The sequence below is a fragment of the Salvelinus alpinus genome, chromosome 21, assembly GCF_045679555.1.
Source record: "Salvelinus alpinus chromosome 21, SLU_Salpinus.1, whole genome shotgun sequence".
NCBI lineage: Eukaryota > Metazoa > Chordata > Actinopteri > Salmoniformes > Salmonidae > Salvelinus > Salvelinus alpinus.
Genome location: NC_092106.1, coordinates 47,306,844 through 47,323,661, shown reverse-complemented (window position 1 = coordinate 47,323,661; position 16,818 = coordinate 47,306,844). Strand labels below are relative to the sequence as shown.

The 16,818-nt window shown below is 49.4% G+C and overlaps 2 protein-coding genes across 4 annotated transcripts in view; one reads left to right on the top strand and one right to left on the bottom strand.

Moving 5' to 3' along the window:
• Window positions 1–11,440, bottom strand: part of LOC139548387 (SH2B adapter protein 2) — a 29,582-nt gene extending 18,142 nt beyond the window's left edge. The window contains exons 1-2 of one of the 3 annotated variants that reach the window (XM_071358051.1): window positions 11,208–11,440; window positions 7,478–7,549 (exon numbers count right to left, since the gene is read on the bottom strand). In XM_071358051.1, the coding sequence (XP_071214152.1) occupies window positions 7,478–7,521 (44 nt within the window). In that variant the 5' untranslated portion in view covers window positions 7,522–7,549; window positions 11,208–11,440. The remainder of the gene's footprint in view (window positions 1–7,477; window positions 7,550–11,207) is intronic. The other 2 variants (XM_071358052.1, XM_071358053.1) reach the window with 2 other exon arrangements.
• Window positions 8,203–8,787, top strand: LOC139548522 (uncharacterized). Its single transcript, XM_071358211.1, has one exon. The coding sequence runs from the start codon at window positions 8,203–8,205 to the stop codon at window positions 8,785–8,787; it is 585 nt and encodes a 194-aa protein (XP_071214312.1).
• Window positions 11,441–16,818: the final 5,378 nt, after the last annotated feature.

Sequence of the window (16,818 nt, the reverse complement as noted above, 5' to 3'; positions counted from 1 at the left end):
GAAGCCCTGCAGCAAAGAACCAACTGAGCTGGATTAAAATCAGGTCACACGAAGGACCCAGACTGAGCCCAGGGAAGGATAAGGAGAAAACCCCCAGTACATACAGCTGAGGGAGAAAAACCCCCAGTACATACAGCTGAGGGAGAAAACCCCCCAGTACATACAGCTGAGGGAGAAAACCCCCCAGTACATACAGCTGAGGGAGAAAAACCCCCAGTACATACAGCTGAGGGAGAAAAAACCCCAGTACACACAGCTGAGGGAGAAAAACCCCCAGTACACACAGCTGAGGGAGAAAAACCCCCAGTACATACAGCTGAGGGAGAAAAACCCCCAGTACATACAGCTGAGGGAGAAAAACCCCCAGTACATACAGCTGAGGGAGAAAAACCCCCAGTACATACAGCTGAGGGAGAAAAACCCCCAGTACATACAGCTGAGGGAAAAAAAACCCCAGTACATACAGCTGAGGGAGAAAAACCCCCAGTACATACAGCTGAGGGAGAAAATCCCCAGTACATACAGCTGAGGGAGAAAAACCCCCAGTACATACAGCTGAGGGAGAAAAACCCCCAGTACATACAGCTGAGGGAGAAAAACCCCCAGTACATACAGCTGAGGGAGAAAAACCCCCAGTACATACAGCTGAGGGAGGGAGCATCCATTTACCACCTTCTTTCAACATTAAAATACTTGTTTGTGATGCACCGAGATAAAACTACATCTACAGTTTGTGGAGGGAAGGAGAAGATAAGAGGAGAGGATAGGATAGGAGGGAGGAAGGAGGAGAGGAGGAGAGGAAAGGGGGGAGGAAAGGATAGGGGGAGGAAGGAGGAGAGTATAGGAGGGAGGAAAGGATAGGGGGAGGAAGGAGGAGAGTATAGGAGGGAGGAAAGGATAGGGGGAGGAAGGAGGAGAGTATAGGAGGGAGGAAAGGATAGGGGGAGGAAGGAGGAGAGTATAGGAGGGAGGAAAGGATAGGGGGAGGAAGGAGGAGAGTATAGGAGGGAGGAAAGGATAGGGGGAGGAAGGAGGAGAGTATAGGAGGGAGGAAAGGATAGGGGGAGGAAGGAGGAGAGTATAGGAGGGAGGAAAGGATAGGGGGAGGAAGGAGGAGAGTATAGGAGGGAGGAAAGGATAGGGGGAGGAAGGAGGAGAGGATAGGAGGGAGGAAAGGATAGGGGGAGGAAGGAGGAGAGGATAGGAGGGAGGAAAGGATAGGGGGAGGAAGGAGGAGAGTATAGGAGGGAGGAAAGGATAGGGGGAGGAAGGAGGAGAGTATAGGAGGGAGGAAAGGATAGGGGGAGGAAGGAGAAGAGGATAGGAGGGAGGAAAGGATAGGGGGAGGAAGGAGGAGAGTATAGGAGGGAGGAAAGGATAGGGGGAGGAAGGAGAAGAGGATAGGAGGGAGGAAAGGATAGGGGGAGGAAGGAGGAGAGTATAGGAGGGAGGAAAGGATAGGGGGAGGAAGGAGAAGAGGATAGGAGGGAGGAAAGGATAGGGGGAGGAAGGAGGGAGGAAAGGATAGGGGGAGGAAAGGATAGGGGGAGGAAGGAGGGAGGAAAGGATAGGGGGAGGAAGGAGGAGAGGATATTGGGGATGAGAGGATAGGAGGGAGGAATGAGGAGGAGAGGGATAGGAATGAGGAGGAGAGGGATAGGAATGAGGAGGAGAGGGATAGGAGGAGGAAGGAGGAGGAGAGGGGGAGGGAGGAGGAGAAAATCAGAAGACAGATTCATGTTAAGTGAAATCCCTCGTCTCTCTCTCAACTCTGGATCCTGTACCAGAGGATATACAGCAGGAATGATCGGCATTGCATCAATGTCTCCAGTCTTCCCATAGTCTTGAACCACTTCTTGGAAAATTGGACAACACTAAACAAACACAGAGTTATTTATCCAAAATGGAGATGTATGGGTACACCACTTCTCCAATCTTTTTGGCTCCATAACAAAGAACAAACAGCAAAAACATATACATGATCAAATACAAATCTTAGAATCAACTATTAAAAGACTACCAGAACCCACTGGATTCTCCAATTACCTTGAATGAACTACAGGACAAAATACAAACCCTCTGGTGTTGATGGTATCCTCAATGAAATTATAAAATATACAGACCACAAATTCTAATTGGCTATACTTAAACTCTTTAACATCATCCTTAGCTCTGGTATATTCCCCAATATTTGGGACAAGGAGATAGTAGGCCAGGCTCAGCGACCAGGAGACTATTGACTCAAAACTCATTTAGCCTTCCTTTGTTTTTTTATTACTCTGCATTTTTTAAAGTTATGGCCCCCCATCCTTGTCTTTCCTAAATAAGTGTAACACACTATTGTTGTTAGAATCTTAATATCACAAACAGAATGTGTTATAAGCAGTTAAGAAGACAGGGTAGTCCTGAGGCATGGTCCTAGGTGTCATGACGCGGCCCTTTCTGGGTGTAGATCATGCCCCCCCTGGCGTCGCTGCTCTTTTTAATGAGCTCTACGTATCGGACTGACGGCCTTCGTCAAAAGCTCTGACAAAGGCCGATACGTGGAGCTCATTAAAAAGAGCAGTGATACAAGCCAGAGCAGTGATACCAGCCAGAGCAGTGATACCAGCCAGAGCAGTGATACTATCCAGAGCAGTGATACTATCCAGAGCAGTGATACTATCCAGAGCAGTGATACCAGCCAGAGCAGTGATACCAGCCAGAGCAGTGATACCAGCCAGAGCAGTGATACTATCCAGAGCAGTGATACTATCCAGAGCAGTGATGCCAGCCAGAGCAGTGATGCCAGCCAGAGCAGTGATACCAGCCAGAGCAGTGATACCAGCCAGAGCAGTGATACCAGCCAGAGCAGTGATACCAGCCAGAGCAGTGATGCCAGCCAGAGCAGTGATGCCAGCCAGAGCAGTGATGCCAGCCAGAGCAGTGATACCAGCCAGAGCAGTGATACCAGCCAGAGCAGTGATACTATCCAGAGCAGTGATACTATCCAGAGCAGTGATACCTGCCAGAGCAGTGATGCCAGCCAGAGCAGTGATACCAGCCAGAGCAGTGATACCAGCCAGAGCAGTGATACCATCCAGAGCAGTGATACCAGCCAGAGCAGTGATACCAGCCAGAGCAGTGATACTATCCAGAGCAGTGATACTATCCAGAGCAGTGATACTATCCAGAGCAGTGATACCAGCCAGAGCAGTGATACCAGCCAGAGCAGTGATACCAGCCAGAGCAGTGATACTATCCAGAGCAGTGATACCAGCCAGAGCAGTGATACCAGCCAGAGCAGTGATACCAGCCAGAGCAGTGATACCAGCCAGAGCAGTGATACCAGCCAGAGCAGTGATACCAGCCAGAGCCTTTTGAATTTTGTATTCTAAAATGTTACCTAAGACCTTCATAAATACAACCAAATGATGATTCTTCCAATAGTATATATTAAATATATTTATTATAACATTGACTTTCAAAAGGCCCGACGGGAGGTCCAACGAGGCCAGGATTTTCTAGTGTTAATCACAGACACGGAAGCCAATCAAAGATCAGGTTTGCATTAGGATACACGGTGCATATTAATTCACCAGTTATAGCCTAACATTTTTATTTTGTTCAATCTGATTGGGTGGGCCCGGCTCCTCAGTGGGAGGGCCTGTGTCCACCCAGGCCAAACCTTGCCTAAGCCCTTGGTTCTATCAAATGTTACATTTAAAAAAGTAACCAAAACAATGTAAGGTGCCTTGTTAGCTTGTTTACAAATCCTGCCATGTGAGATGTGTCATTAAGCTGAACCAACCGGTGGTCACTAAGTGTTAATAATTAGCTAGCTTCCCCTATGACTGTGTGGTGGCCGGGAGGCAATCAATACCAGTTAAACTATTTGTTTTAAAACGCTGGTGGTCCAGTATCAGTATCAGCTATCAGCAGAAAAACACCAACACAAACAACGAGGTGCTAAGAAGAGCATAGGTGCCATTCTCAAGGATGCTGGACAGACTGTTCACACACACACACACACACACACACACACACACACACACACACACACACACACACACACACACACACACACACACACACACACACACATACACGAAACTCAAGCCAGAGAAGCTGGTAGAGGAAGTGGAACAGTGGGTTTGAGACTGATCTGGAGCCTGATCTTAGTGGATACAGAAACATATAGTGAACATGGAGGGTCCTCAGATACAACAAGGGGAGGGTCCTCAGATACAACAAGGGGAGGGTCCTCAGATACAACAAGGGGAGGGTCCTCAGATACAACAAGGGGAGGGTCCTCAGATACAACAAGGGGAGGGTCCTCAGATACAACAAGGGGAGGGTCCTCAGATACAACAAGGGGAGGGTCCTCAGATACAACAAGGGGAGGGTGGTGTTAGCAGAGAAGAGGGGAGGGTGGTGTTAGCAGAGAAGAGAGGAGGGTGGTGTTAGCAGAGAAGAGAGGAGGGTGGTGTTAGCAGAGAAGAGAGGAGGGTGGTGTTAGCAGAGAAGAGAGGAGGGTGGTGTTAGCAGAGAAGAGAGGAGGGTGGTGTTAGCAGAGAAGAGGGGAGGGTGGTGTTAGCAGAGAAGAGGGGAGGGTGGTGTTAGCAGAGAAGAGAGGAGGGTGGTGTTAGCAGAGAAAAGGGGAGGGTGGTGTTAGCAGAGAAGAGGGGAGGGTGGTGTTAGCAGAGAAGAGGGGAGGGTGGTGTTAGCAGAGAAGAGGGGAGGGTGGTGTTAGCAGAGAAGAGAGGAGGGTGGTGTTAGCAGAGAAGAGAGGAGGGTGGTGTTAGCAGAGAAGAGAGGAGGGTGGTGTTAGCAGAGAAGAGAGGAGGGTGGTGTTAGCAGAGAAGAGAGGAGGATGGTGTTAGCAGAGAAGAGAGGAGGGTGGTGTTAGCAGAGAAGAGGGGAGGGTGGTGTTAGCAGAGAAGAGGGGAGGGTGGTGTTAGCAGAGAAGAGGGGAGGGTGGTGTTAGCAGAGAAGAGGGGAGGGTGGTGTTAGCAGAGAAGAGAGGAGGATGGTGTTAGCAGAGAAGAGAGGAGGGTGGTGTTAGCAGAGAAGAGGGGAGGGTGGTGTTAGCAGAGAAGAGAGGTGGGTGGTGTTAGCAGAGAAGAGGGGAGGGTGGTGTTAGCAGAGAAGAGGGGAGGGTGGTGTTAGCAGAGAAGAGGGGAGGGTGGTGTTAGCAGAGAAGAGAGGAGGGTGGTGTTAGCAGAGAAGAGGGGAGGGTGGTGTTAGCAGAGAAGAGAGGAGGGTGGTGTTAGCAGAGAAGAGGGGAGGGTGGTGTTAGCAGAGAAGAGGGGAGGGTGGTGTTAGCAGAGAAGAGGGGAGGGTGGTGTTAGCAGAGAAGAGGGGAGGGTGGTGTTAGCAGAGAAGAGGGGAGGGTGGTGTTAGCAGAGAAGAGGGGAGGGTGGTGTTAGCAGAGAAGAGGGGAGGGTGGTGTTAGCAGAGAAGAGAGGAGGGTGGTGTTAGCAGAGAAGAGAGGAGGGTGGTGTTAGCAGAGAAGAGAGGAGGGTGGTGTTAGCAGAGAAGAGAGGAGGGTGGTGTTAGCAGAGAAGAGGGGAGGGTGGTGTTAGCAGAGAAGAGGGGAGGGTGGTGTTAGCAGAGAAGAGAGGAGGGTGGTGTTAGCAGAGAAGAGGGGAGGGTGGTGTTAGCAGAGAGGAGGGTGGTGTTAGCAGAGAAGAGAGGAGGGTGGTGTTAGCAGAGAAGAGAGGAGGGTGGTGTTAGCAGAGAAGAGAGGAGGGTGGTGTTAGCAAAGAAGAGGGGAGGGTGGTGTTAGCAGAGAAGAGAGGAGGGTGGTGTTAGCAAAGAAGAGGGGACATGTTTTTGCTCCATGGATCAGCTGTTAAAACAATCTGTGTGTAAGTAAGTGTGTAGGTGGAGAGACCACTGGGGACACAGAGGGGAAAGCAGGCCCACTCCAGGACCTTGGGGCTAGTGACCCTTACCCCAGCATAGCCCTCCACCTAGAACAGACGCCCCTGACACACACACACACACACACACACAATAGTTTTCCACAGACCAGACCCTCTAGCCTTCCCTGATGACCAAACACACTGGAAGAGACTATAGGAACCCTACATCACTGTACCATTCACAACACCTTAAAGGGCTCATTCACTTCAAAAACCTCAGCCGTTTCTCAGACAGACACAATGTACCCACACAGACAGAGGGATCCCATACTAGAGGTCGACCGATTATGATTTGTCAACACCGATACCGATTCCGATTATTGGAGGACCAAAAAAAGCCGATATCGATTAATCGGACGATTTTTAAAATGTATTTGTAATAATGACAATTACAACAATACTGAATAAACACTTATTTTAACTTAATCCATCAATAAAATCAATTTAGCCTCAAATAAATAATGAAACATGTTCAATTTGGTTTAAATAATGCAAAAACAAAGTGTTGGAGAAGAAAGTAAAAGTGCAATATGTGCCATGTAAGAAAGCTAACGTTTAAGTTCCTTGCTCAGAACATGAGAACATATGAAAGCTGGTGGTTCCTTTTAACATGAGTCTTCAATATTCCCAGGTAAGAAGTTTTAGGTTGTAGTTATTATAGGAATTATAGGACTATTTCTCTCGATAAGATTTGTATTTCATTAACCTTTGACTATTGGATGCTCTTATAGGCACTTTAGTATTGCCAGTGTAACAGTATAGCTTCCATCCTTTTCCTCGCCGCTACCTGGTCTCGAACCAGGAACACATCGACAACAGCCACCCTCGAAGCAGCGTTACCCATGCAGAGCAAGGGGAACAACTACTCCAAGTCTCAGAGCGAGTGACATTTGAAACGCTATTAGCGCGCACCCCGCTAACTAGCTAGCCATTTCACATCGGTTACACCAGCCTAATCTCGGGAGTTGATAGGCTTGAAGTCATAAACAGCGCAATGCTTGAAGCACAGCGAAGAGCTGCTGGCAAACGCACGAAAGTGCTGTTTGAATGAATCCTCTGTGAACAGAGCCCCAGGACCAGCTTGCTTAGGGGACTCTTTCTCTCTCCCTCCATCTCAATTCAAGGGGCTTTATTGGCATGGGAAACATGTGTTAACATTGCCAAAGCAAGTGAAGTAGTTATAATATACAAAAGTGTGCTAACATAATTGTAAAAGGGTTTTCTAATGATCAATTAGCCTTTTAAAATGAGTCATTTACATGAGTCATTTACAACATTAACAATGTCTACACTGTATTTCTGATCAATTTGATGTTATTTTAATGGACAAAAAAAAAGCTTTTCTTTCAAAAACAAGGACATTTCTAAGTGACCCCAAACTTTTGAACAGTAGTATATATATGTTCATCAGATGGTTTCAGTACCTTAGCTGTGTGTGTGTGTGTGTGTGTGTGTGTGTGTGTGTGTGTGTGTGTGTGTGTGTGTGTGTGTGTGTGTGTGTGTGTGTGTGTGTGTGTGTGTGTGTGTGTGTGTGTGTGTGTGTGTGTGTGTGCATCAGATGGTTTCAGTACCTTAACAGTAACTGTCCCAGGAGACATGAGCAGGAAAGAGACATCACTAGGAGCAGAGGCAACTCCCACCTGCTAAAACACATTGACCAGGAGACATGAGCAGGGCGATCGGACCCAGTCCTCCAAGGAACTGTTCTGTTCAGTACATCACGTTGATTAATACAACAACACTGTTACAGCTGCACACAGTCACACAGACACACAGTCACACAGTCACACACTGCTCTGAGGCCTTCCCTGCCAGCTCAGCAGGCCTGTGGGTTGGGGACTCTCTCCCTCCAATTGGTTGAAATGGACTGCTGGTGGTGCCGTTCTCCCACCCCGGGGACTCTGGGCCCTGTCATGCTTTCTAAGATTATCCTGGCCGGGACAAGTCATGTGTTCTCTTTACTACAGTAAACACATACACCGGAAGTCACTGCTGGGAAGAGCAGGAAATTACACAGGCCAAATTCACAACCAGACACATAAGATAAATGATAGGCAGACACACGACACAGAACACACACAGGCCTACAAGGGTAGAATGTAGTGTAAACACAGGGCCACAACCACACAGAAATCTAGCCAGAAGTCATCTGAACAAGATTTGTTCCTTTGGCATCTATAAGAGCAGATCAGACAGTGGAGGGTAGTCTAGTGTGACACTACTGGGACTGACTTACTCAAAGGAAGCCTGGCACCAGAGGCCAGAGAGACGGAGCAGCAGACATTCAGAAGAAAGGATGCCAGAGACGGAGCAGCAGACATTTAGAAGAAAGGATGCCAGAGACGGAGCAGCAGCCATTCAGAATAAAGGATGCCAGAGAGACGGAGCAGCAGACATTCAGAAGAAAGGATGCCAGAGAGACGGAGCAGCAGACATTCAGAAGAAAGGATGCCAGAGAGACGGAGCAGCAGACATTCAGAAGAAAGGATGCCAGAGAGACGGAGCAGCAGACATTCAGAAGAAAGGATGCCAGAGAGACGGAGCAGCAGACATGCAGAAGAAAGGATGCCAGAATGACGGAGCAGCAGACATTCAGAATAAAGGATGCCAGAGAGACGGAGCAGCAGACATTCAGAAGAAAGGATGCCAGAGAGATGGAGCAGCAGACATTCAGAAGAAAGGATGCCAGAGAGACGGAGCAGCAGACATTCAGAAGAAAGGATGCCAGAAAGACGGAGCAGCAGACATGCAGAAGAAAGGATGCCAGAGAGACGGAGCAGCAGACATTCAGAAGAAAGGATGCCAGAAAGACGGAGCAGCAGACATGCAGAAGAAAGGATGCCAGAGAGACGGAGCAGCAGACATTCAGAAGAAAGGATGACAGCCCATAGATTAGACCTCATGAGGTAAGAAAGGGGTCAGAGGTCAACGTTATACAACCCTCACATACCACACACTATGACCTTTGACCTGACCTCTTTCTTCCCTCATGAGGTCATATCAGCCGGCTGCTTCCTGACTCTCAACCAACTGTCACAGAGGGATGTTCTCTTCTCCAGGTACAAGTAGGACGTAGCCTAGCAACAGATCTAGAATCAGTTTTGCTCCCCCCTTCACAGATACAGCCTCTCCTATACAGACTGGTGCCTTCACAGATGCAGCCTCTCCTATACAGACTAGTGCCTTCACAGATACAGCCTCTCCTATACAGACTAGTGCCTTCACAGATACAGCCTCTCCTATACAGACTGGTGCCTTCACAGATACAGCCTCTCCTATACAGACTGGTGCCTTCACAGATACAGCCTCTCCTATACAGACTGGTGCCTTCACAGATACAGCCTCTCCTATACAGACTAGTGCCTTCACAGATACAGCCTCTCCTATACAGACTGGTGCCTTCACAGATACAGCCTCTGCTATACAGACTGGTGCCTTCACAGATACAGCCTCTCCTATACAGACTGGTGCCTTCACAGATACAGCCTCTCCTATACAGACTGGTGCCTTCACAGATACAGCCTCTCCTATACAGACTGGTGCCTTCACAGATACAGCCTCTCCTATACAGACTGGTGCCTTCACAGATACAGCCTCTCCTATACAGACTAGTGCCTTCACAGATACAGCCTCTCCTATACAGACTGGTGCCTTCACAGATACAGCCTCTGCTATACAGACTGGTGCCTTCACAGATACAGCCTCTCCTATACAGACTGGTGCCTTCACAGATACAGCCTCTGCTATACAGACTGGTGCCTTCACAGATACAGCCTCTCCTATACAGACTGGTGCCTTCACAGATACAGCCTCTCCTATACAGACTGATAGAGCCAGCCTGAGCTGACATGATGACAGCAGTCAGGGCAGGCATAACTTAATGCCCTACGGCCATACTATTTACAAGCATAATGTACTCAGAGTACACACAAACATGAACACAATGCCTTTGAGGTGTGATGTATCACAAAAATACTCCCGACAGGAATCTATTGCTGTGTTCTGATTCTGGATGTGCCTACGGTTGGTCTACAGGCGCCTCCAGTGCTGTAAAAGAAACAAGGACGCACTTATAAACAACCCACGCGCCACTGTGCATGTTAAACACACTAATTAGCGTGAGAGCAGACCGGAGACAAACAGAGCTAATGTAAATATTGAGTGAGCAGCGTTCCTCCGTTATGACCAAAGGTGATAAAGGATAGAGCGTGTGAGACGCTCATTCCGCGACTCGTTTCTTCTTCCTGTTCCTCTCACCCACTCAATTAATTTCACAGATGATCAAAACACCCTGAAATTCAAGAGTTTTCTTTTCTTTTCTTTATTTTTGTAGACTGGTAACAAAACCATCAGTAGTAAACATGGCCTAGGATAGCCTACATGTTGCACTGCACTGACCATTTATTAATTAAGTGGCATGATTGTTGTCTGATCTTCACTGTAGCCTGTGTTTGATCATAGTCTATCGAATGAAACAGGCCGCAATAACATTATTCCTATATAAGAGCCATTACCAATTAGATAGAACTGTAAAATATATATCAATAGCTTAGGCCTTTTAATCAATGGGAATAATCAATATGCTGTGGTACCATGTGCGCGCGGTGGCGGTGCTCATGAATGAGAAATAACCGGCTATTGAACGGCTGAACAGCACCGAGTCTGCGGCTGAAAGAGCGGATCCCGAAATCCGCGTCAATGAAGGACTGTTAACAGAGTAGACTCTATAGGCAAAGCCAGGACACAGACTCTGAGATTGGCAATGACTGCTGGAGACATGTTATTGTGGTCTTTGTTATTGTCCCCTCGAGAGACCTACCCCTAGATCCGCTAAATGGATTAGGGGGAAAGTCCCGTACCGCATAGCCCCAATACCGAGTAGCTTTGTCTTGAGGCCTCTGAGGAAGTACATCAATCATTGAGGTGTAATAACAACGGCATCAATCGAGTCTGTTATCGCCTAGGCTACCAGTGTGTCGCAACAATGTTTTTTAAATGGATGCGTTTCAGCACCAGGCGCGTTGTCGGGGCGAATAGACAGACGGCTATCCTTCAGCACCTGGAGCGAACACAGTGAGGGCTGTGCCAAACTGCCTAGCCTAGAACTGCTACCCTCCTCACTAAAGCACGACGCAAACATTTTCATATCCTATAAATGAAATTATATGTGGAACGTAGCCTAAGCTACTGGTTGGCGACCATAAAGGCAAATAGTAGGCTAGAATACGCGCTATAGTTCCCAGCAACATCCAAGCAGGTCGGAAGCCACAAAATGGAAAACATGAACGCAGCAGCGCTCACCTCGATGTCCGACTCACTGCACGGCGCTACGCTGATGTCGGGGAGCCAATCCTTGCACTGTTGTTTGTTGTTATTTTGTTGTCCAATCAAGGCCAATACTATGCATTACTTGTCTTCATATCGGAGATTAGGAGGCTACCGCGGCAACGTTACATTTTCTCCATATCCGCTCGACGCACACTAGACTTTGGGAACCACCGTCTCTCAGCCCAGGGATGACTGTGTGTGCGTGTGTTGATCTCTCTCTCTGATCTATTTAACAGCCCCTCGCAGTCTGCCCTTAAAGGGGCCGCGCACGATTCCTGCTTTCTCTGGATCGGTTCACGTGCCCTAGGTAGAAACGTTGCGTGTGTTTCTTTGTGAGCTAGAGGGAAGTCTATTATGTGTAATCCCACCAAGCTCCCTCTTTTACCCCCCCCCCCCCCACACACACACGTTTGTTTTACTGTCCGTGTGGGGACCAAACAATTGATTCTCATTCAAAATCCTATTTTCCCAAACCTCTAACCTTAAAAGGCATGTTTCCCTATCTGAAACTGTTCGGGAACAGTCTGTGTATATATTATGACGAGATGGTGTGAAGTTTTAGTTCGTTTTGGTCAGTGGTGTAAAGTATTTAAGTAAAAAACCTACTTAAGTTGTTTTTGGGGGTATCTGTACTTTACTTTACTATTAATATTTTTGACAACTTTTACTTGACTACATTCCTAAAGAACAGGATATACTTTTTACTCTTTACATTTTCCCTGACACCCAAAAGTACTCGTTACATTTTGAATGCTTAGCAGGACAGAGAACTGGTCCATTTCACACAATTATCAAGAGAACATCTCTGGTCCTCCCTACTGCCTCTGACTTACTAAACAGAGAACATCCCTGGTCATCCCTACTGCCTCTGATCTGGAGGACTCACTAAACAGAGAACATCCCTGGTCATCCCTACTGCCTCTGATCTGGAGGACTCACTAAACAGAGAAAATCCCTGGTCGTCCCTACCGCTTCTGATCTGACTCACTAAACAGAGAACATCCCTGGTCATCCCTAGTGCCTCTGATCTGGCGGACTCACTAAACAGAGAACATCCCTGGTCGTCCCTACTGCCTTTGATCTGACTCACTAAACAGAGAACGTCCCTGGTCGTCCCTACCGCTTCTGATCTGACTCACTAAACAGAGAACATCCCTGGTCATCCCTAGTGCCTCTGATCTGGCGGACTCACTAAACAGAGAACATCCCTGGTCATCCCTACTGCCTCTGATCTGACTCACTAAACACAAATACTTTATTTGTGAATGATGCCTAGGGGTTGGAGTGTGCCCCTGGCTTTCCGTACATTTAAAAAAACAAGAAAATGGTGCTGTCTAGTTTGCTTAATATAAGGAATTTGAAATGATTTGTACTTTTGATACTTAAGTATACTTTAGCAATTACATGTACTTTTGATACTTATGTATATTTAAAACCAAATACTTTTAGACTTCTAGTCAAGTAGTGTTTTACTGGGTGACTTTCACTTTTACTTGAGTCATTGAGACTGTTTTGCTAGTACAGACTGGAATATGTTCCGGGATTCTTCCGATGACATTGAGGAGTACACCACAACAGTCACTGGCTTCATCAATAAGTGCATCGCTGACGTCGTCCCCACAGTGACCATACGTACATACCCCAACCAGAAGCCATGGATTACAGGCAACATCCGCACTGAGCTAAAGGCTAGAGCTGCCGCTTTCAAGGAGCGGGACTCTAACCCAGAAGTTTATAAGAAATCCCGCTATGCCCTTTGACGAACCATCAAACAGGCAAATAGTCAATACAGGACTAAGATTGAATCATACTACACTGGCTCCGACGATCGTCGGATGTGGCAGGGCTTGCAAACTATGATACACTACAAAGGTAAGCACAGCCGAGAGCTACCCAGTGACACAAGCCTACCAGACGAGCTAAATAACTTCTATGCTCGCTTCGAGGAAAGTAACACTGAAACATGCATGAGAGCATCAGCTGTTCCAGACGACTGTGTGATCACGCTCTCCGCAGCCGATGTGAGTAAGACCTTTAAACAGGTCAGCATTCACAAGGCCGCTGGGCCAGATGGATTACCAGGATGTGTACTCTGAGCATGCGCTGACCAACTGGCAAGTGTCTTCACTGACATTTTCAACCTGTCCCTGTCTGAGTCTGTAATACCAACATGTTTCAAGCAGACCACCATAGTCCCTGTGCCCAAGAACACTAAGGTAACCTGCCTAAATGACTACCGCCCCGTAGCACTCACATAGGTAGCCATGAAGTGCTTTGAAAGGCTGATCATGGCTCACATCAAAACCATTATCTCAGAAACCCTAGACCACTCCAATTTGCATATCTGTGGATCTGTTGGTGCGGTATGCAAATTGCACCCCCCCCCCCCCCCCCGATTACAGTGCCAACAACCTCCTGTGACACACACACACACTTAGTGTCAATCACTAGCCATTTGTCGTACCACCAATGTTCTCTCTAAACTGCGCGGGCGCCGTATAATAAATATCAGCGGATTAACTTAACTTTCTGGTTTTCCCCTTTGTGGGAATTGTGCTCGAATCAACTCAATATTAGCCACCTTCAGTGTAACATACCGAAACAAAACGAACTACGCAAGATTTAGTATGCAAAACTAACTGTGCAAGAGATTTCCTTGTAGGCAGAGCGCATTGGAGTAGGATTATATTGTATTGAGAGGCACAACTGATGCCGCGTTCAAAACAACCGGGAACTCTGAAAAATACTACATCATGACGTCAGCGATCTTCAGGTCGGAAAGTCGAGGCTCTAAAAAGAGGCCAGAGTTCCCAAATCGATTTTTTCCCCAGTCGGAGCTCGTTTTCTTTTTCAGAATTCTCAGTTGTTTTGAAGCACTGAAGTCGAAAGTCAGAGTTTCGAGTTCCCAGTTCTGAGTTCCCAGTTCCGAGTTCCCAGTTCCGAGTTCCCAGTTCCGAGTTCCCAGTTCCGAGTTCCCAGTTCCGAGTTCCCAGTTCTGAGTTCCCAGTTGTCTTGAACGCTACAAGGACTGGTGCACCGTAACCAATCAGAGCTGCAGTAGGCCTGTATGGCCTATATTGAACACCACACATTTGCTGCTACTGCAGGCTAAATGATAGAACAGCAATTTCCATATACAAATGAAATGAGATGCATTTCTCTCCATTGTTTTTTTTAAATGTTAGGCCACTCTGCCTACATTGTGATCAAATAACCACAGTAGCCTACTTGACCACTGTTAAAACTAACAAGCGGATCCAGTCTCAGTGTTCACAGTGAACACATGGCTGAAGTTACACACAATTTTCGCAATGTTCATGTTTGCGCTCAGCAGACCTGAAATTTGCTCAGTGCCAAACATTTATACCTAATCCATTAAATCAGAGTTTATAAGCCTGGTCCTGCCCCTGGTCCTGCAACTGGTCCTGGTCCTGCCCCTGATCCTGGTCCTGGCCCTGATCCTGGCCCTGATCCTGGCCCTGGTCCTGCCCCTGATCCTGGCCCTGATCCTGGCCCTGGTCCTGCCCCTGATCCTGCCCCTGGTCCTGGTCCTGCCCCTGGTCCTGGCCCTGGTTCTGGTTCTGGTCCTGGCCCTGGCCCTGGTCCTGGCCCTGATCCTGCCCCTGCCCCTGGTCCTGGCCCTGCCCCTGATCCTGATCCTGGCCCTGGTCCTGCCACTGATCCTGGCCCTGATCCTGGCCCTGGTCCTGCCCCTGATCCTGGCCCTGGTCCTGCCCCTGGTCCTGCCCCTGCCCCTGCTCCTGCCCCTGGTCCTGGCCCTGATCCTGCCCCTGATCCTGGCCCTGGTCCTGCCCCTGCTCCTGCCCCTGGTCCTGGTCCTGGCCCTGGTCCTGCCCCTGGTCCTGGTCCTGTCCCTGGTCCTGGCCCTGCCCCTGGTCCTGGTCCTGCCCCTGGTCCTGGCCCTGGTCCTGCCCCTGGTCCTGGTCCTGCCCCTGGTCCTGGCCCTGGTCCTGCCCCTGATCCTGGCCCTGGTCCTGCCCCTGGTCCTGGTCCTGGCCCTGTCCCTGGTCCTGGTCCTGCCCCTGGTCCTGGTCCTGCCCCTGGTCCTGCCCCTGGTCCTGCCCCTGGTCCTGCCCCTGGTCCTGCCCCTGGTCCTGCCCCTGGTCCTGCCCCTGGTCCTGGTCCTGCCCCTGGTCCTGCCCCTGCCCCTGCCCCTGCCCCTGGTCCTGCCCCTGGTCCTGCCCCTGCCCCTGGTCCTGCCCCTGGTCCTGCCCCTGGTCCTGATCCTGGTCCTGATCCTGGCCCTGGTCCTGCCCCTGGTCCTGCCCCTGGTCCTGGCCCTGGTCCTGGCCCTGATCCTGGCCCTGGTCCTGGCCCTGGTCCTGCCCCTGGTCCTGATCCTGCCCCTGGTCCTGGTCCTGCCCCTGGTCCTGGTCCTGGCCCTGGTCCTGCCCCTGGTCCTGGTCCTGGTCCTGCCCCTGGTCCTGCCCCTGGTCCTGGCCCTGGTCCTGGCCCTGGTCCTGCCCCTGGTCCTGCCCCTGGTCCTGGTCCTGCCCCTGGTCCTGGTCCTGCCCCTGCTCCTGATCCTGTCCCTGGTCCTGGTCCTGCCCCTGGTCCTGATCCTGTCCCTGGTCCTGGTCCTGCCCCTGATCCTGCCCCTGGTCCTGGTCCTGCCCCTGGTCCTGCTCCTGCCCCTGGTCCTGGTCCTGCCCCTGGTCCTGCCCCTGCTCCTGATCCTGTCCCTGGTCCTGGTCCTGCCCCTGGTCCTGATCCTGTCCCTGGTCCTGGTCCTGCCCCTGGTCCTGATCCTGACCCTGGTCCTGCCCCTGGTCCTGGCCCTGGTCCTGGCCCTGGCCCTGGCATGCTACATAAACTTGCAACCTACCCCAGCCATTTAGACACAGCAAGATACATACATTCATTTGGTGGCAGACAGACAGACAGACACAGTAACATCATTGAGTGCAGACAGACAGACACATGGATATAGTAATGTCATTGAGTGCAGACAGACAGACACACGGACACAGTAACTCATTGAGTGCAGTGACCCAGCCTCCACCATACAATCTCTCACAGTATTGTTCTTTCAGACTGTCTCCTGTAAATCACTCACAGGAGGCTTCCTGGGGGAGGGGCTCAGACCAGCTGGACACACACACACACACAGACTTTCTCACTTTGACAAGCATACACTGACACACAGAGCTGCTCTATAGTCCGATCCATTGAGTTCCAGAATGGGGTGAAAATGTCAGCCATATTGTTCAGGGAGAAATCCAAACCAGTCTGACTGGAACGAATGGCCCTAGAGGTATAATCCTGATTTAACGTTTACATTTTAGTAATTTAGCAGACGCTCTTATCCAGACCGACTTACAGGAGCAGTTAGGGTTTAACTGCCTTACTCAAGGGCACATCGGCAGATTTCTCACCTCGTCGGCTCGAGGATTCTAACCAGCGACCTTTCGGGCTACTGGCCCAACGCTCTTAACCACTAAGGTTACTGGCCCAACGCTCTTAACCACTAAGGTTACTGGCCCAACGCTCTTAACCACTAAGGTTACTGGCCCAACTCTCTTAACCACTAAGGTTACTGGCACAACGCTCTTAACCACTAAGG

Bases quoted from the DNA above. Each gene is read 5' to 3' on its own strand.
- LOC139548522 (XM_071358211.1), top strand. From the start codon at position 8,203: ATGCCAGAGACGGAGCAGCAGACATTTAGAAGAAAGGATGCCAGAGAC.